Raw genomic sequence first — 20,563 nt, 5'->3', positions numbered from 1 at the left:
GGTGTGCGTCTGTTCGGTGTGCGCCTGTTTGATGTGCGTCTGTTCGGTGTGCGTCTGTTCGGTGTGCGCCTGTTCGGTGTGCGTCTGTTCGGTGTGCGCCTGTTCGGTGTGCGTCTGTTCGGTGTGCGCCTGTTCGGTGTGCGTCTGTTCGGTGTGCGCCTGTTCGGTGTGCGTCTGTTCGGTGTGCGCCTGTTCGGTGTGCGTCTGTTCGGTGTGCGCCTGTTCGGTGTGCGTCTGTTTGATGTGTGTCTGTTCGGTGTGCGCCTGTTCGGTGTGCGTCTGTTCGGTGTGCGCCTGTTCGGTGTGCGCCTGTTCGGTGTGCGTCTGTTTGATGTGCGCCTGTTCGGTGTGCGTCTGTTCGGTGTGCGCCTGTTCGGCATGCGTCTGTTTGGCATGCGTCTGTTCTTCATGCGTCTGTTCGGCATTTAATTCTGTCGAATTTCTAATTTGCTTGTAATTTTCTTGCATGTTTACAGCGTGTCAGTTTCCTGTATTCTATTTGAATGGTGATTCTTTAGCCTATGTTTTCTTGCAGTTTATCATTTACCATTTCTTGCAGCGTATCATTTACCATTATAAACCCTTTTGACATTTAAATACTCATATTCATTTAAATTTAGTCTCCTGGCAATAGCTTCTTCAAAGTTCATATGAGGAATTTCAGCGTTCACACAAGGTGCCGCCGCGTCCACGCACGGCGCTAATTACCAGCTTCTGAGCGCAGGATGTGGCGGGGGCGCCGCCGCTGCATTTGATGGCCTTACGTGGCGGAACTTCCGGCCCTGACTGTGGCTAGCTGCTGGCCGCCGTCCTGACGGTGCCGGCAGTCGTGTGGCTATTTGACGGTGCCGGCAGTCGTGTGGCTAAGCAACCAACAAGGCTGCCTCTGGTAATACATAATTTCACTTGAAACGCGTTTTTTTATATTTCCAGCGCAACTATGATGGCAAGTGATGAATATGTTATGACCATAACTGAGAGCCTCCATCACGCATACTTTTGAGTAAAGAACTCATGTTGCCAACTCAAGCTTAACTTATTTTCTTTAATGATGAGTGTTACTGGCTCTTCAGTGTTGTTGTCCCAATGCTTGTGATGCAGTGCCGTATGATAACAGTTGTACCGTCTAAAAAATGTACCGTATGACGACAGCTATGACAAATCCCATAAATAGAAAAATAGCCTTGAGAGTGGTCGAATCTGTGTTCATTATTGCTCTCATGCATTCATACTCTTGTATTCGCATTCTTGTGTTCATACAATGAGCCATCAAAGTCTTGAAATCACACAATGAGACATTAGAGTCAGACATGCCATTCCCTCCCTTATAATGAAGGCTCAGTCTCGGGCAACACTGGACTAAGCTTTCTCGGTTTTATTGTGCTGAAGTTTGTCAACACTTGAACTGAATTTCTGTGTGTCCGAATTAATAATCGTGAATTTTTTGCTGGAATTACATCAGGAAATGTATGACGAAGGATTAACTAACACCTTAACCCTAGAAAAGGTCATTGTCAGCAGTTTGCGAAGTTCACGCATATTTTTTAAATCTGTTTCCCTTAAAGTGGTGGATGAATTAGAAGCCATGAAATGTTCACTCAGTATAATGAGACGCTCTGTAATCGTTTTTTTTTCGTTCCCAGAAAGATTCACATTGTTTCTTACACATGATATTTATCTTTGCTGCAGTAATAATACCCAATGTGACTGTTGACAGAGAGCTCGTTTCAACTAACCATGTTGACTTGACAGAGAGCTCGTTTCAACTAACCATGTTGACGCCGTGTGTCATCAGGGTTGTTGAAAACCATTTTTCTACACTTGATCAGAGCTGCTGATGCAAGAGTTAGCAACATTTTCTGTAAAAAGGTGCATAGTCGAATTTGCATACGGTTAAGTTAAATGCAACCAATGCTATTCGTTCTTGTCGGTCTGATATCGAGAGCTACAGTAGCCACAGGTTCAGGGTTCTGTGAAGTATAAGATATTAGCGTAGAAATGTAAATAATACATGAAATAAATAGTGGCATCGAAGAAATGATTACTCTGGTAAAATATTAAGTACGAAAATATATCTACTTGACATCTGCACGTTCTGTAATTTATGCATGAGTAACTAATCCCGTAATTCGTGCATGAGTTACTTAGTGTGTAATTCATACACGAGTAATTTAGTAATTTATGCCTGAATAGCTCATTCAGTAATATGCCTATTCACAATCTCTCTCAATGGCAAATGAGTAGCTCTTATACACCACTCAGCGTACTGTAGACTGANAGAGACAGGTCTTGGGTGTGTCGTGAAAACGAAAGACGTACGTACGAGATATTTACGCGTGGTTCACGGCCAAGACGCATTATAAGTATAAAAACATTAAACGTTTATATTTATTTAAAACCTATTAGTTATACGTCCAATCTCTGTTCGTGCTATAAACCATTCAAGTTCTGAGTGACCATATAAACCCTTTTTGAAATGTTATGGTTGGTAGAAAAGCTATGGCTGCGAATGATCTAACATTAAGATAATCCCAATTCCAATAAAACTATAAAAATAATTACAATATGTCAGGGCTCTTGAAAGAAAAATTTTTATCCTTGCCATGCTTGCATATATCTTGTTTGGGTGGCTCTCCATGCATCACTTGCGGTCTTAATTAAGATGTTTTCTGTAATTATAAATGCCCATGTTTCTTAATTAATGCTGTGTGTAAATTACATTATATTTACGGTATGGTTCGCGCTTATTTATAGTTCTAAATTGCCCACCCATTTTGTGCAACTCTCTTAGTTACGCGCTTTATGTATCGATTAATTTAGAAGTAGAATTTTTTCAGAGAGTGTGCCTAAAAATGAATTAAATGTTCGTTGCTCTATTCTTATGAGTGCGATGCTCGTGCTCTTTAATGGCCGTCTCTTAAAATTAAATTTTGTTCAACTGAGGAGCCAAAATAATTAAATTGTGCTCCTCTGCCAGTGTAAATAAAATCTAATTTTAATATCCAACACAGCATGCGTAGCTATCAGCTTCTACTGGACTAAATGTGATGGTTTCAAGTGTCCGAAAACCTGAATAAACAGAGCTGCATGAACTGAGCAGATTCATTCATTCATTGTTCAGTGAGCAGAAATAATTACCGATTCACTCAGGGAAATAAGCGAAACTTTGTCGAAATATCGATGCACTTTTTCTGGACACAGTTTATACCGCCAAAAAGATGCATCAGTGCTGAGCACGGTCTCTGCTGGTGCTTTTTGTTTGAATGTGTCACAATTTGAGCAATATGACTCATTTAATTGTACAAGGTATATATACTCTCCTCATGTTGGCTTTTAACCATTATTGTTCACCACAGATTTGTTCACAGCTATTATTGTTATGTCTATAAATGCCTATCTTATCAAGTCTTCATAAGTTATGTACGTCCCACCTAATAGAAATAGGAAACGACGTCGAAATAACGAGCTCGTTAGAGTGGTCCAGATTGCTAGCGTTTAAAGGAAACAATTTTGATAAGAAAATCACGGATTTGGAAGCCAGAGCGCGGATTAAGACGCCGTTAAAGAAGTGAGATTCAACGGTACATTCAACACGGAAGACAATTGGTCATGTGATTGTTGCACGTATTTCCTATTGCCCACGCAATTGCTCTATATCCGCTGGTCTTGATTTGTCTGTCAATAAAGAATGTTACCAACTACTTCTACTTCGCTGTTATTGTTGGCAGTAACCGCTTCAGTTGATGAGGAACGCAGTTAGTTACAGTAATTGGCACTACATCAGTTAAATCCTGCTCACACCGTTCGGCGAAATGCTGCTCAAACCTTGCAGCAAACTGCTGCTCGCATTGTGAAGCAAACTGCGCTTCAGAAGTAATGCAAAAAAATTTGTTGGTTTGGGCAGCACTTTGTTGCAAGGTTTGAGCAGCAGTTTGCTGCTAGTTTTGAGCAGCAGTTTGCTACAAGGCTTGAGCAGCATTTTGCAGCAAGGTTTAGTAGCAGTTTGCTACAAGGTTTGAGCAGCAGCAGTTTGCTGCAAGGTTTGAGCAGCAGTATGCTGCAAGGCTTGATCAGCATTTTGCTACAAGGCTTGAGCAGCAGTTTGCAACAAGGTTTAAGCAGCAGTTTGCAGCAAGGTTTAGCAGCAGTTTGCTACAAGGCTTGAGCAGCAGTTTGCAGCAAGGCTTAAGCAGCAGTTTGCAGCAAGGCTTAAGCAGCAGTTTGCAGCAAGGCTTAAGCAGCAGTTTGCAGCAAGGCTTGAGCAGCAGTTTGCTGCAAGGTTTGAGCAGCAGTTCATTACAGCAGCGGAAAGGCTGTCTCTATACGCGCGCTCCGCCCTCAGCGTACGCAGTTCGCTGCATACGCCCAGTGGACGCTTTGTGCTCAAAGGCATTCGTCGAATTCACCAACTTATCACTCAGAAAAATAAGGGGATCTTTGTGCAAATACTTTTTTGCACTTTCTGGTCTTTTGTTTGTCATCTTTAATCGAGTTTGGTAAGACAATTCGAAGGTGTCTCGTACGTGGAGAAAGTGCTTCTCTATTTTGACAGTACGACTCATTCAATCCTTTAAGTGGAGAAACGGAACTTGATTGAAAATTTGATGCCTAACTAATGTAGTCTTCAGAAAGTAAGATTAAATATCAATCTGACCGTAAAAAGATAATTTTTATCGTAGATTCATTAATCGAAATATATAAAAACGATTGTTCTGTTAGGTAATTGGGTCATTAACACTAACTAGTTTAGGCCAATCAGAGCGATATGTTTATCCGTTCTATTTCACAACCCTTAGCTGATTTATATCACTGTTATAGAACATGAGAAAGTCTATCAAGTCTAATATAATTAAGTCCACATGGAATTTTTTGGCAGTCGTAAAAATCATGCTGTCTGGGTTTTTAGTGCAATCCTATAGCATCAATATTCATGTATTTCAACTCTTTGGAAATCTATCCATAAAATGAATAATGTATCAGTTCAGCAAGGCTGCCGTCAATGTCGCTCAAATTTCACAATCCAACTAACCATGTCGGCCTCTGTGCAAGCAGAGTACCGTTAAACCAAACTGCAGACTAAGCAGGCTGAAATAGGTATTATACGGACATAGCATTCTAGCTGAATTAAGATATAAGGAATTTAAAAGTAAAGAAAATACCAAGCAAATTCACCTTATCGATATTGAAAACGATTCGGAGTCCAGCTCCATCATCAGTTCTAAAAACTAAAAATGAATAAAATCATATTATTATATCAAAATTCTAAGACAGACATCAAACCTAAACAAGACCTAACATGTCTGTCTTAGAATTTTGATATAATAATATGATTTTATTCATTTTTAGTTTTTCGAACTGATGATGGAGATGGATTCCGAAACGTTTTCAATATCGATAAGGTGAATTTGATTGGTGTTTTCTTTGTTTTTAAATTCCTTGCGAACTTGCGATATAAGCAAACTGAAAATATAAGTAATTAAGATATAATAATGCTGAATAAAGGCTGATCATTGACCAGCCATTGGCACGCATGAACCAACGACAATTACTTATTCGGAGTCCAGCTCCATCATCAGTTCTAAAAACTAAAAATGAATAAAATCATATTATTATATCAAAATTTTAAGACAGACATAAAACCTAAACAAGACATAAAATGTCTGTCTTAGAATTTTTATATAATAATATGATTTTATTCATTTTTAGTTTTTCGAACTGATGATGGAGCTGGACTACGAAACGTTTTCAATATCGATATGGTGAATTTGCTTGGTGTTTTCTTTGCTTTTACATTCCTTGTGAACTTGCGATATAAGCAGACTAAAATTATAAGTAATTAAGATATAGTAATGCTGAATAATGACTGATCATTGAACAGCCATTGGCACGCATGAACCAACGACAATTACTTTGAAATAATCCCGATATTTGCAGTCATGCGAGACATTATCGGGAACGCCGCTCATGTCGATCAACGGCTGCACGTGACGACTCATGCGCATCGTATGCGTGACTGAGCGTGCGTGCGTGAGTATATACAGTAACTATACAAACAATACAGTATTGATGTACTGTTATGCGCTCGTGTTTAAATAACAGCTTGTTATTGAGTATCATGAGTTACTTAGGCTATTTTTAGTCGTTTTGATAATATTGACGTCGAGTTCAAGAAGGCAAATATCGCGCTTAGGCCGTGTGAGGCCGTTTAAATTAGAAGCTTGACCGCTAGAAATCTGCATGAAGCTATACAAGTTTTCCGCATGATTGTTTTATTCACTAAAATAGCTGCAAAATGTAAGTAATCTTTTAGTTTCAAGTTCTAAACTCGCTCCTGTGTTTGGAATAGAATAATGTTTAGCATGCATTGAACGTAATTAAAAATTTGACATGACTTGAGTCATATTCACGCATGTTGCTATTTATGCTGATGTGCATGTTGCCATCTTGTTGAAATGCATGTTGCTATGCATGTTGCCATGCATCTTGCAATGCATGTTACCATGCATGTTGCCATGAATGTTGCCACGCATGTTGTCATGTAGCCAAAGAGATTTAAGTGCTAAAAATTATTTTTAAACAGCTAATGAGACCAGTTCCTCTCGTTATCGATATGTTTTGTGGATATAAATCCTTCAGTTGCAATAACTCCAACACGGCGGCACTTAAGGCGTCGGCTGCGGGAGCGCATCGTAACGGTCTGACTTGTTTTGGTCCAACACCAAGAGAAATGAGCGACACTTTGTCTAAATATCTAGGCACGTTTTGTCCTTATGTGTGTCATTCTGACCCAGTTTGGCCTGGCGGATCAGTTCCACGTACGCCCATTTATTTTATCATAATTAAAAAACTGTCATTATTTGACCTAGAATTTTTCTATATAAATGAGATTATTAGAACAACTTGAACCTATAATTTTTGTGAGTGAACGCACAGGCTGACATCTGCTTGCGCTTTACTTTTTACAGGAGCAATCGGAGGCTGAGGATTTCTTACTGCCGGCATCAGAGAAATCTCTTGATGAAAATGAAATTTAATTAGACGTGAATGATGATCATGTGTTTGATGTTACAGAGTCTCCACTTCCGTATCTGATAAATTTGAGTAAAGCAGAAAATGTTATCGGTGTATTGGAAATTTTATTGCGAGTTACTGAACTTTTATTAATTATTAACTGAACTTAACGATGATCTGAGCGTTGAAAATGAAACTTGAGTTGGAGGTGCATTGATACTGCGCATGCACGGCAGCAAACGGCGAGCGAGTAGAATAGTGTGCTCATAAAAATATGTGCTCGGAAAGTGTGAGCTACCCTAGNGGCGGTGAGACGAGGCGGTGAGACGAGGCGGTGAGACGAGGCGGTGAGACGAGGCGGTGAGACGAGGCGGTGAGACGAGGCGGTGAGACGAGGCGGTGAGACGAGGCGGTGAGATGAGGCGGTGAGACGCTTCTAGTCTCGACCTCCTTCGCGCGATGGACGGAAGAAAGCAAAATGTTTTGCGTATGTTGCCGGCTGACATACTTCGAGACAAAGAACTGATCCGACTTTGTATACATTTTATTTTATTCAGATTTAGTCCATCGGCTAACTAGAGAGATTCGCTCAGCGATAAATCAATGCTCGAAATATAAGGTGTATATATATCGGTGGTGACAGAGAAATATTTTATTGGTACCCGCTCGGATAAATTGAGTTTAAAGAAACATCGAGTTAGTTACTCGATCCTTGACTGCGCAGAGAGGTACGGGCGACATAAGGAGTGAGATGCCACCAGGAAACTAACAGCGATGGATCATTACTCTATCTTTTGACAATATCGATTTCTACTTCATTGAACGTTTTATCAAATTATTCTGTGGATTACTCTGGCATATTGCCTGGCTATATGCTGGAAATGAAAGTGATTTTGCGATGGCGCATTTTTAAACAATACATATTATTCGGTTGTGTTCAGTGCTTTGTCGTCTTCGAGGGTGGTGCTTTCAGCATGGCCTTTTTGTCGGTGTCCTTAAAGAAATTCTGGGTACGTATTTCTTAAGGTCTATATTCTATAATGTCTGTGACTATTTTCATATTTATGTACCGTGTTACTAATTACATCGTTTTGAAATTTTTATCTATTATTATATTTAACACTGTGTAAATAATAACATTCATATGTCGATTGATGACACGACGTGAATTATCTGCAAAGGTCCCGGTTATTTCCTGCGCAAATAAATGAACAAAAACTTCTCAGCCTCACGCTAATGCGTCGTGTATAGGCATTATTAAGTTTCTAACGCAGATACTGATTAAGTTTCTCATCGCATATTAAAGAAGATCATCCTGCCTAAAGGTGCTTATAATCAGTAGTTAATGGGTCATATTAAAGAAGATCATCCTGCCTAAAGGTGCTCATAATCAGTAGTTAATGGGTCATATTTAAGAAGATCATCCTGCCTAAAGGTGCTCATAATCAGTAGTTAATGGGTCATATTAAAGAAGATCATCCTGCCTAAAGGTGCTTATAATCAGTAGTTAATGGGTCATGAGTTAGACATCATCTCCCATGTTCATCTGACGACCTGCAAGCAAAAGTTTCACCGCATCCTGCAGCTGCCGTGAACGCTCCAGCCTCGTGAAAGTTTGAGCTTACGGCTGCGGTCAGGATCTGGGTTAAAGCTGCTACACGCTACACGCTCAGCGTTATTGCTGCTATACGCTACACGCTCTGTTATTGCTGCTACGCGCTCAGCGTTATTGCTGCTACACGCTACACGCTCTGTTATTGCTGCTACACGCTCAGCGTTATTGCTGCTACACGCTACACGCTCTGTTATTGCTGCTACGCGCTCAGCGTTATTGCTGCTACACGCTACACGCTCTGTTATTGCTGCTACGCGCTCAGCGTTATTGCTGCTACACGCTACACGCTCAGCGTTATTGCTGCTACACGCTACACGCTCAGCGTTATTGCTGCTACACGCTACATGCTCAGCGTTATTGCTGTCTCTTATACACATCTAGATGTGTATAAGAGACAGGCGTTATTGCTGCTACACGCTCTGTGTTATTGCTGCTACACGCTACACGCTCTGTGTTATTGCTGCTACACGCTACACGCTCTGTGTTATTGCTGCTACACGCTACACGCTCAGCGTTATTGCTGTGATGGCGTGTAGTGAATAATTGATCTACACGCTCAGCGTTATTGTTGTGGTGGTGCGTAGTGAATAATTGATTTACACGCTCAGCGTTATTGCTGTGATGGCGTGTAGTGAATAACTGATCTACACGCTCAGCGTTATTGCTGTGATGGCGTGTAGTGAATAATTGATCTACACGCTCAGCGTTATTGCTGTGATGGCGTGTAGGGGAATAGATTTTGCAATAGATTTTATGATGTAAGATGAATGCAATTTACTCTAACACGTTTATTAATTGAGTTTTTTAAGCAAGATAATTGATGTCTGTCTTTTGTGAAGGGCAGAAGCATCAATCTGTTGGAAGTATATCTAAAATTCTTAAGTTTTTATTCTCGAAGTTTTTTATAACGTTTTATGCATTTGAGTTTCATAATATCGCTAATTGGTTTGAGTAGAAAGTGCAATTCGCTGCATATTGGATATTCTTTACTAACATCTAAAAATGTTGAAATCGAACTTGACTTGTATACAAATTAATGATCTCGGAACAAATTAAAATGTCCAGAATTTAGTATCCTGGCGAAAGCTCTGCCGTCCCCGTTATTTTATTTCAAAACTTTATTCATCCAAGTCATCTAGTGCCTTGGATGTCATGAAACAAATTTATGATTAAATTAAACATCATAATCATTATTTTCCATTTATATATTTTTGCTGCTCCCTCTCATGTCTGCTCACACGTGCTGTTCCCTTGGATTATTTGCAGGGAGAGAGCGAATAAAGAAAGATCCGTCATAGGAAGAGCACGAAAGATAATTGTTCATCATGTCGGAAAAAGAGCACGCTCAGAGATGTCTAGCAAGGAAAGAACTGTACGGTTTTAGCAGGTATTGAATGAAAGATCGAGGAATGATCCGTCTGATGACGATGACGAATCTAAGATCTAGCAGGAAAGATCCCTCCAAATCAAGCTCACATTGGGAGATAGAGCAGGAAAACGCAAAACTAAAGCGCACTGAGATCAGGAAAGATCAGCAACGGAGCAAAGCGCTCATTGTAAGATGGACCAGGAAAGATCCGTTTGAGCAAGAGCACCTTTTAGCATCTCTCTATTGCGACGACTGCTGATAAATTAAAAATGTCGATTCCACTCCGAAACTTTGATTGCTTGCGTACTCGAGCAAGAATGTGGTTTCGAGTTTGAATGGAAACTTTATTCTGTTTATATTGTTCTTATATATTCGCAACATATATATATATATGTTTATATTGTTCTGTTCATTATATTCGCCGATGTCAGCGAATATAATGAACAATCGCTCACGTAACCATGCAAGGGCCTGTTAACGCAAACTATTAGACTCAAGTGCATTTAGATGCAATGTAAACACCCAAAATTAGGCGAATTATCAATGATTAATTTTTGTGTGCGCTAATTTCAATAATGTGATGATTTTGTTTGATGCAATGAACATGCAATGTTACGTGGTTACTGTAGAGCTGCCGCCATTGCACGCCCTGATATTGACATGACGGAAGCATTTCAGTGGGCACATTGGATAAGACCTGGAGAACTGTCTTATCCAACTCCAGGTTGGAGTTCAGGTCCAAGTCCAGGTTGGATAAGAACGTGCCTGGAGAACTCCAGGCACGAAGGATAAGTGACTCAGCGACTGCTGTGCGTGATTGTGGTCGCGCGGAACGAAATTTTGTCGCGCGTTCATTAATTGCAGTTGCAGGTTAGCGTTACAGCGTTACAGCGTTACTGGTCATGCATGCGTGGCGTCGTGGCAGGTCCTAATTGCAGGTGCTTGGTCACGGTTATGGGCAGTTGTGCCCATTGGTAAATAATGTGTGATTAATGACTGCATTACAGGGACACCATTGCACGCACTGCGTATACTGGCTGTATGCACTGCGCGTGTGCAGGCCGTATGCTCTGCGTGTACAGGCTGTACGATGAGCATGTACCGCTTATATTCACGATGATGTTAATATGCATCGCTGCCAGATTGTGATCACATGCATGCATCACCAGCTCCTCAAATGCTGCAGCTGATTACGGTGCATCAGGTCTGCTATAAAACAATCAGAGCACAGCAACGTGTTACCAGTGAGAAATTCTATACCTTGTCACGCATTCCCACATCATTCATTTGCGTCACTTCACTCACTCAGTATTCAGCTCTTCATTCTTCACTTATTCCTAACTCACCTTTTAACGCTCGTCGTTCCCGCTTCATTCATTGTAATTTCATACTTCATTCATGCCCAGAATTTCACTCGCGTGCAAGGAATCAACATTCACCCCTACAAACCATGCAGAATTAATTAACTTTACAACGAATCTGCAAGGTTGGTAGATATTAGACTTGATGTAGCTCACACATGTTATAGTTTATATAATGCTGTCCATTTACCATCTCTTCGTTTCTAATTGTTATTCTCATGCATAAAAAATGTAATTCTAAAACTATTTTTCTTTTGTTGCAGGTCACGTGCTATGAAATCTGTGGAAACTCCATTTATATCATTCACAAGACTGTCTCGGTCGTCGACGTTGCTCGCTCATAACCGCACTGGGTTGCGAAAACTACACCCATCTTATCCGGACAAAAATATCTGCAGGCTACAGGAGTCTCCGTGCTTTACAAGCTCCCGGATAAAATCGGCCAGGGGATGCCCTAAGAAAATGACGATAAATTCATGCGATATGGAGTTGCTCGAGGGAGTCACGCACGAGCAGCGGGCGCAGTGCTCCACGATGTCGAGCAAAGTTTGTCAGGAAACCATGACAAAATTTTGTCAGAGGACAAAGCCCAAAATTTTCCGGAGGACGAAGACAGAAGGGTTGGCCTTCCTGTCGGTGGCTCTGCTGATGGCGCTGATGATGTCATTGGGATTGTCGTCAGCGCAGGAGGATGCAGGTAACGTGCTTTATTATTGTTCGCAGTTTACTTATTAAATAAAGAGCATAGCTATATTGATTTAAACTGGAACTACTGTCATTATGGCCATTAATGGTTTAATTATTAAATAAAATCATCATTGAATTAATTATAATATGTAAACTTATATTAACTATCGTCATGGATGCATGACCTGGTTCTAAAGCAAACCGGCTGGATGAGTGTGTTCGATAAAAATTGGTGCTGATGATGTCGATGAACTTAATCAAGTTATGAGTTAATCAAGTTTTTAATGATGGTTAACCATCATTATAATGTATGTTCATAATCCTGAGCCAAGGATTACCGATGAGGACGTATATCGAAGATTGAATACCGATTTTTAATAAGACATAATCGAAGTACCTCGGTGCTAAAAGGCACCTCCTGTGAAATGATAAAAAAGTTTTTTATGTTTTGCCTTGATAAACACTTTATAAATCAAACACTGGAGCACCAAATTAATAATTTACTTTCTGTGACAAGAAGCAGAATTTTATAATTACTGCTATAGTAAAAAGGTTATGAGAAAACTTCATTGTCTCGTCCGTAACAAATTTGTTATTTGAATCGCATGCACCTTCAAATGGAAGACGTACGCATCGTGAGAACTTCTTTATTGTTGTTCATGAACTGACAGTTTCCACGGTGAGTTTGGCCTACAAAGATTCATTGCAACATTTCTGAAAGGCGTTGAGCTGGCAGCGTCAAGTCTTTTACTCAGCTTTCATCCAACGTCTGGAAAGTCCAGAGGCCGTGGGAGGCAGAGGTCCAGGCGGCTGGCTCTAAAATTAACAAATCAAAAAGCTCGTGTTTCACATAAAAAAGTAGACTTTTATTGCTATAGCACCAAATTAAAAACCGTAGCTGGACATTTTAATTAACATATTTTGTGGCATTTGTAAAGGTTTTTCGAACAATCAGTGGCGCTCACTCAGTAGCAACATTGGTTCATTTGAAATGTTCTAAAATTCTAACCATTATATGGCATTTGAAGTTTTTCGCTTATGTTAGCCTGAACTAATTAAATTCTGTGGATAATAGCGATTACCAACGAACAACGCAGCAGAAACCTTACATTTTTTCAAAATAAAACGGATTTTTGTTCGTTGTGTACAAAATGGATCAAATTCTGGATGGCTCGTATTTTTGAAAGATATTTTCGCACAATTAGCTGTCATGAAGAGAACAAAAGGCATCGCGCAAAATGTGCAATATAAATTTGAATTTAATTTTGCGTGTTCAATTTGTATAAGAGATATTTGAAATAATAGAAATAATTTTTAGAATATTAGAAATAATATTTAAAAACATTATTATTTACTGTCCCTGTCATAACTAGGTTGACCAATTAATGAATACAATCCTGCAAACTGCCTTAAGTTCTGCCATTTATAGTGTTTTTCTTTAATTTTTTCATTATGTCAATAAATATATGACCTACTTAAAACTATGACACCTTGAATTTAACTATTAATAATATCTTTTAAATAATTTTCTTCTTCTTAAATAAATAATTATTAGTCTTGAATTCTTCAAATCTGCGTAAAATCGCACCATCCATAATGTAACTTGAGAAATTCTAGAATTAATTAACAAGAAAATTAGATATCTGGTACACAGACTGCTTTTAATTCAGTCATTGATACCAGTGTTAACACTTAACAATTCTCTTCGTTTATTAACAAATAAATTAAGCCATAAGCTCGAAGCCCGCTTTGAATAGGGTCTATACTCATTTATAATGAGCCTTAAATTTATCATCTTAATATATTACCAAATATATTAAATATTTTGTACGAGCCTTACCTTGAATCATACTATGTATAATGTTATAAAATAATCTTAACATATAAACAAGTAATTTAATACGCCGTTTGCTTCGAATTATGTCAATCATAATATCCATTAAATAATTCTCGTAGCCTGTAAACAAATAATTCGATAAATAATACGTAATTATACCACGGAATCGTACGATTTATAATGTTATAAAATCATCTTAGCGTATAAACAACTAATTTAAGAATTTAATACGCCGTTCGCATGGAATTGTATTATTCATAATATAAATTAAACAATTCTCGTAACTATTAAACAAATAAGTTGAGAAATAATACGTAATTATACCACGGAATCGTACGATTTATAATTTCATTAAATCATCTTAACTTATAAATAACTAACTTAAGAATTTAATACGCCGTTCGCATGGAATTGTATCATCATAATATAGAATAAACAATTCTCGTAGCTATAGTAAACGTATAAGTTAAGAAATAATACGTAATTATACCACGCAATCGTACGATTTATAATGTTAGTAAATCATCTTAACTTATAAATAACTAAATTAAGAATTTAATACGCCGTTTGCTTGTAATTTCGTTATTCGTACCTATTAAACAATTCTCGTAGCTTGTAAAGAAATAAGTTAAGAAATAATACGTAATTATTCCACGGACATTTCCCATAACAATTCGAGACATCGGCTCGTTGCAGACGTGGCGGAGCTGTCAGCCGCGTCAGACTTTAACGGCGTGCAGCTGCAGTGGAGGTACCCGCGCCGGGGGCGGGGCCCCAGTCTCTTCAAGATCACCCACTGCGAGGACCAAGCTTGGGGACCTCATCGCTGCCGGAATATTGTAAGAACATTGAAGTCTCTGAGTCTTACGGCTTTGGTTGACAAATAAAGTTGGGACATTCGCGTACAACTTCGAATGAAAAAAATGATTTACGCACACAATCTCAAATTTTATTTTTATCAAAGATGTTTTGATTAATCTTTGCCCACTGTCATTATTGCAGGAATTTTTTGTGGAAATTTATCATTCAGAGGTATAAAGAACACACATTTGCACAGCCTAAAAATGGTTATGGTTATTTGTACATTATTTATAGATTTGTCAACGTGTTTGTTATTTCTTTAACTTATTATACGTGCGTAAATATTATTTTGTTTATTGTATTATATTTATGTATAAGTTTTATAGAATTTTCTATAATATTCATCTGATACAAATTATATTGCTGTTATATTATTTTTTATAGTAATGTTTTCTACAACATTCCAGATGCTAAACCCGAACGAAGTGACACAGACGCCACTTAGTGACGGATCAGTGCAATACTCGAGCAAAATATCACACCTGCGCATGGCAACGAACTACACCATCGAGGTGACACCTGTCGACCAGCACGACCAGAACCCTGAAGTTGGTGGACAGAGAGTACCGTCACCTAAAGGGCGTGCCATACCTGACGAGGGCCACCGAGCTCAAGTCTTCGTTCAGACAAAAGGATGTGAGAACTGGTGGAGAGCTGCCGTAGAGTTATATTAATTATGGAATATTGAATAGGTTTCGGAGAACTATCTTAATTAGAGAATACTGATGATTTGATGTAGAGTTATGATTAGAGAATAATAATGATTTACCGGAGAATGGAAAGGAGATTGATTCACTGTGAAATATATTTATTAAACTAATTCCATTGAATGAATTTAACGGTAAACTTCATGCTAGTAATCTGTCGGCGTATAATTTTTCAGCCGAGAACTGGCCGCGATTATGCCGGATTTTTTGATTTCCTTAGAATATTCGTTAAGTTTTTGAACGTTTTCTAATGATGGCCTCTTTATGATTTAAATTTAATATATGCCAATATTAATGGTTATCATGTCTACTCAAAACTGAAAGTATTTCATGGACAGTTTCAGCTCGCGCGCTCAGCTGCCTCACCAACTCCACGCAGATCCAAGTTGAGACTGGACCTCATTTCGGCGGCAAGGTGCGTGGCGGCGCTGTTAAGTTAGGCTAGTTGTACGCGGTGCAGTTAAGTTAGGCTAGTTGTGCGCGGTGCAGTTAAGTTAGGCTAGTTGNTCCCCTAGGTTGCCCTGGATATAACTGTTAGAAATAAGTTTCCTAGTGATTATATTATAGTTTTATAAGCATAGTTTACATTATATTATAAATATAATATATAAAAATAATATCTATTATTGTATAAATTACGATATATTATGTTTTATATATTCATTAATCTAGAACTATTCATGTACGAGCTGTTCGATTGTTCTTTCAATAGAAATTATTCAATCTGAATTTCAAACCATTTGTCCACCTCTTCCGCTTCCTAGTTATTATGCGTGCATTTACCAGCAATATGCTGCAGTAATGCCCAAGCAATCTTAATGAACTTTAGCGGGAGTATGAGATAGCAGTCTTTATTATTCGCAAATCTTATAAAACTAGTATCATCAGCGTATTGAAAAAATCATTATTATCAAAAGTTTTAGCTGAATTATTTTCATGCAAAATTCTTTTAATTGCAGCGTGAGTTTGCCGGAAGACCCGGTAGCGTCTAGGGTGATTACAGTTGACCAATCTTTATTAAAACATGTATTCTGTTTACAATTTTTAGTAAAATATCGTACTGTAAAATTCGGATGCTTTCAGCGTGAGTTTGCCGGAAGACCCGGAAGCGTCTAAGGTGGTTCCGGTTGACCAATCTTTATTAAAACATGTATTCTGTTTACATTTTTAATTAAAATATAGTAATCTAAAATTGGATGTTTTCAGCGTGAGTTTACCGGAAGACCCGGAAGCGTCTAAGGTGGTTCCGGTTGACCAATCCGTAAACGAGGTGGACCCGTCCGAGCTGTTCGACTCGAGCGACAACCTCGTCAACCGCCGACTGGGGGCGAGGAGGTCTGGCAAGGCACTCAAACTTGAACAGGACGCGGCACCAGAGAGTGAGTTCCATCGTGTCATGAGAGAAATTATTTCTTATATAATCAAATAACAGTAAATGTATCACCATTTGCGCAAGATAACTCATATATTTTTATGAGTGTAATGAGCATTTTGGACTGTGTTTAGGGAAGTGCGTTATCTTAAATACATTAAGGACGGTTCACTTCACTCTTTTTTGCGACACATCGACCTGACGCAAGGAATCATCGCGGATCAAGTACATGAATTACATATATTATAGATGGTTTTTGATGGGTTTCGACGGTAATATATCAATATAATTGTTCTGATTTTATTTCATTTTGTTTCAGAATCATTATTTTTTAATAACAAAACAGTTTATTAATTTTTTCAATTGCACCAGTAGTAGAAATTGAAACGCTGAAAACATGTATCTCTTCTCAACGTGTACTCTCTTTACGTGTCACATATTTGCGTATTTCCTCTTTACGTATCACATATTCGCGTATTTCCTCTTTACGTATCACATCTTTGCGTATTTCCTCTTTACGTATCACATCTAATTTGCGTATTTCCTCTTTACGTATAACATCTTTGCGTATTTCCTCTTTACGTATCACATCTTTGCGTATTTCCTCTTTACGTATCGCATCTTTGCGCATTTCCTCTTTACGCATCACATATTTGCGTATTTCCTCGTTACGTATCACATCTTTGCGTATTTCCTCGTTACGCATCACATCTTTGCGTATTTCCTCGTTACGTATCACATCTTTGCGTATTTCCTCTTTACGTATCCTTTAGTGACGTATCCCCGCTTCACGTATCCCCTCATGACGTGTCACCTCTTTACTCATCCCCTAAACTGACGTATCCTCTCTTTCCCCTCTTTACGCATCCCTTCTTTATGCATCCCCTAAAGTCTAAACTGATGTACCCCCTCCTGACGCATCAGTTTCGTTGAAATAGCGTGATTAATTTACGTACATAGTTAAATAGTTAACCTTGGCAAGCAACAAGATGGCGACACAGGCAGTGTTCCCGTGTCATGCATCTTGTTCGATATATTATAGAAAACTGTGTGTTAAATAAACCATTAACAGGCCCCAAGAAAAGACTATGGGTAAACCCTTCATGCTTTCAATATTTATTTCGGCATTGATTGAGAATAATTTAGTTCTTGTGCGGCCAGCTGGTCCAAGGATGTGGACACAGCTGGTGCTGATGCTGGTTATGGTGGTGGGGGCGGTGGTGGGACTGAGCTGCGCCTTCTGGCACTTCGGGAAGCACGCGGGCTTCACGGCCTGGAAGAAAAACGCCGGCCCTGATATCGGTGCGTGCAAGAACAACTGTTTTGTGTAACATCAACTGGTTTAATTACTAAAACAAGCTTTAAATTGAATTTAAAATTGATTTCAAATCGAGGAATTATGTTCAACATTTCATGCTTTTAGCTCATATTAACACGAATTCGATGCATTAAAATAAATAAATTTTATGCATTAAAATAGATAAATGAAACTTCTTTCCAATTTTACTATCCGTCACAATTCAATATATAACTTGTGTTTGACTCATTGAACAATGTCGGTAACATTTTGAGTGTTAAAACAATATTGAACGCAGGTTTTCATGCCAAGCGATTGAATCACGGAGTTATGCATGCAATTTTACACTCATTGAATGTAGATGGAGTTTAATTCTCTCTACCAACGTTATCTATTATGAATTATTCGTTTTCAGAGACATTATCTCCAACGACTGAGGACTTGGAGAACATAGAGCGAGCTTCAAGCGCCGAAAATTCTTCAGAAAATTCGGGGACATCGGCAGCGCCTCCTTCAAGTGGCATGCAAAACTCACCCCTAGAAGACGACGAGTTTCGTCTGGACCAACTAACCTCTGCAGACTTTACAGCCGTAAACCCAAGCATGCAGCACACCTCTACAGACTTAACAGCTGTAAACTGCAGACCGAACGCACACTCTTCTGACCCACAATCTTCACTGTTGAACTCTACGATCTCGGAGGGTGATGAATCGTTAGGATTCAACTCGTTGATGGGTAAGATCTGCGCGTCTGGCGTGGTCTCGCCCAGCGTTGACGCCATGTTGAAAAACTCGGAAAAGGTTGACGCTGAATTGCAATCCTGCGCAGAACTGCAGTGGGAGAAATTCGATGAGAATCATGGAGAAGATGAGGCCCCGATTCTCGTATGAATATCATATTTACTTTGAAAAAGTTTTATTTCTCTGTAAGGAGGATTACTAATAGTTATTTGCAATTTTATTCTTTATACGAAATAGCTGTTTGATATAATTGAGATAAGACTTTTTCCTTTCAAACATCAAAGAAAAAATAGTTCCTTTTTATAATATATTATTTTAATTACCGCCTTGCAGTTGAAAGCACATGTTATCCGTTCATGGGAAATTTATTTCGAAATGTAAAAAAAAATGTGGAACTGGAAGCTTACGTAACGTTACGATATTCGTTATTTCTTGATAACAATGATTGCAATTTCTGGTTTCAGGCCTAAATTAACAAGAGAAATGTTTTTTTTAAACTCTTGGTATGGAAATTGTGACCGCAATCAATTAATTATCAACGTAACTTCAACTAGAGCGCTTGAATTAAAAAAAATTGTCTTGGTTTATCATGAAGCTTTTATACCAGGCGACTATTTTAGGCAGGAATGTGGGAGAGGCATGGCAAGGGATATGATCCGTTATTTTACGTTAAAATCTAAATCAATTGAATTAGTTTTTCAATTTTCTAATGAGGTACCTACGTCTTTAGACAGTAATAAAGATCTTCATAGAATTCTAGTATTTGGCATTCCTAATATTATTTAATATTAGTTAATATCATTCGCCTTACATTTCCATCGTTATAATTTTAATTTAGGAATTCTTGATCTAAACACTGTACCGAAACTTATATTAATAGATATTTCCTGCCTATATGTTATTCAATAATTCAATAATTATTAAACTGCTTATATAATTGTTCTATTACCAAATGTTGTTTTGGAATTATTTTTACTTCTTTGTTTTGTATCTGGAAAACAGTTCGGAAACGAATTTTCCACGTAAACTTTTTGATTGGAGTTATTTATGTGTTTGCTGAACTATTTGTGTCACACATGTAATTCGCCATGCTTTAATACTCTATTTTTTCCATGTCAAGTTTAATAAATATACTATAATACTTTTCACAAACTTCATTTATCTTTATCCTTTACATGAGCTGGAGATTTATTTGTTTAAATGGACATTATGACCATCATTATGATTTGATTTTTTATGATTTTACTATTTTGATTATAATATCGTTATTCAAGTGAGAGTCACCTTAAAAGGGGGGGGGCAACAGTCTTCTCGCCCCAACATCCCCCAGATTATCAGTGAGGATTATAAAGGGAATAAAGGATTCCAATAGAGGCTCCACGCAAAATTTTATGGAAGACTTTTTTCAAATAGGATATTAAAATTGCAAAAATGTTCGTGACGAACTAGCCTGAGACATTTGGATGACTAGTCGTGTCAAAATAGTATGTTTGGTCCCTAGCCACGCCTACGAATGACCGGAAACTGTAAGATGGTTTCCTATCAACTATTGAGCTACGCTTTAGGTTGGACTAAATTTGAATGCAAATGATAAAGCTAAATTTGTTATGTCTTAAGATAAACAACAAAAGGTAAATGACAAATACGCCGCACTAGTGAAAAAAATAGTTAACAATCAGACGCGACAAAAGAGAATAACAATCAA

The 20,563-nt window shown here is 38.4% G+C and overlaps 1 protein-coding gene across 1 annotated transcript in view; it reads left to right on the top strand.

Annotated features, from left to right (window-relative positions):
• LOC108681826 overlaps positions 1 to 20,015 on the top strand; it is a 25,769-nt gene extending 5,754 nt beyond the window's left edge. Inside the window, exons 2-8 of the mRNA XM_018170898.1 lie at positions 11,620 to 12,053; positions 14,577 to 14,719; positions 15,149 to 15,377; positions 15,787 to 15,883; positions 16,655 to 16,827; positions 17,982 to 18,122; positions 18,533 to 20,015. Coding sequence (XP_018026387.1) covers positions 11,630 to 12,053; positions 14,577 to 14,719; positions 15,149 to 15,377; positions 15,787 to 15,883; positions 16,655 to 16,827; positions 17,982 to 18,122; positions 18,533 to 19,008 — 1,683 coding nt within the window. The 5' untranslated portion in view covers positions 11,620 to 11,629 and the 3' untranslated portion in view covers positions 19,009 to 20,015. The remainder of the gene's footprint in view (positions 1 to 11,619; positions 12,054 to 14,576; positions 14,720 to 15,148; positions 15,378 to 15,786; positions 15,884 to 16,654; positions 16,828 to 17,981; positions 18,123 to 18,532) is intronic.
• The last annotated feature ends 548 nt before the right edge of the window (positions 20,016 to 20,563 follow it).

This window comes from Hyalella azteca, unplaced genomic scaffold, assembly GCF_000764305.2.
Source record: "Hyalella azteca isolate HAZT.00-mixed unplaced genomic scaffold, Hazt_2.0.2 contig5976, whole genome shotgun sequence".
Classification (NCBI taxonomy): domain Eukaryota; kingdom Metazoa; phylum Arthropoda; class Malacostraca; order Amphipoda; family Hyalellidae; genus Hyalella; species Hyalella azteca.
Note: the sequence above shows the minus strand (reverse complement) of the source record. Positions and strands in the feature narration are given on the sequence as shown.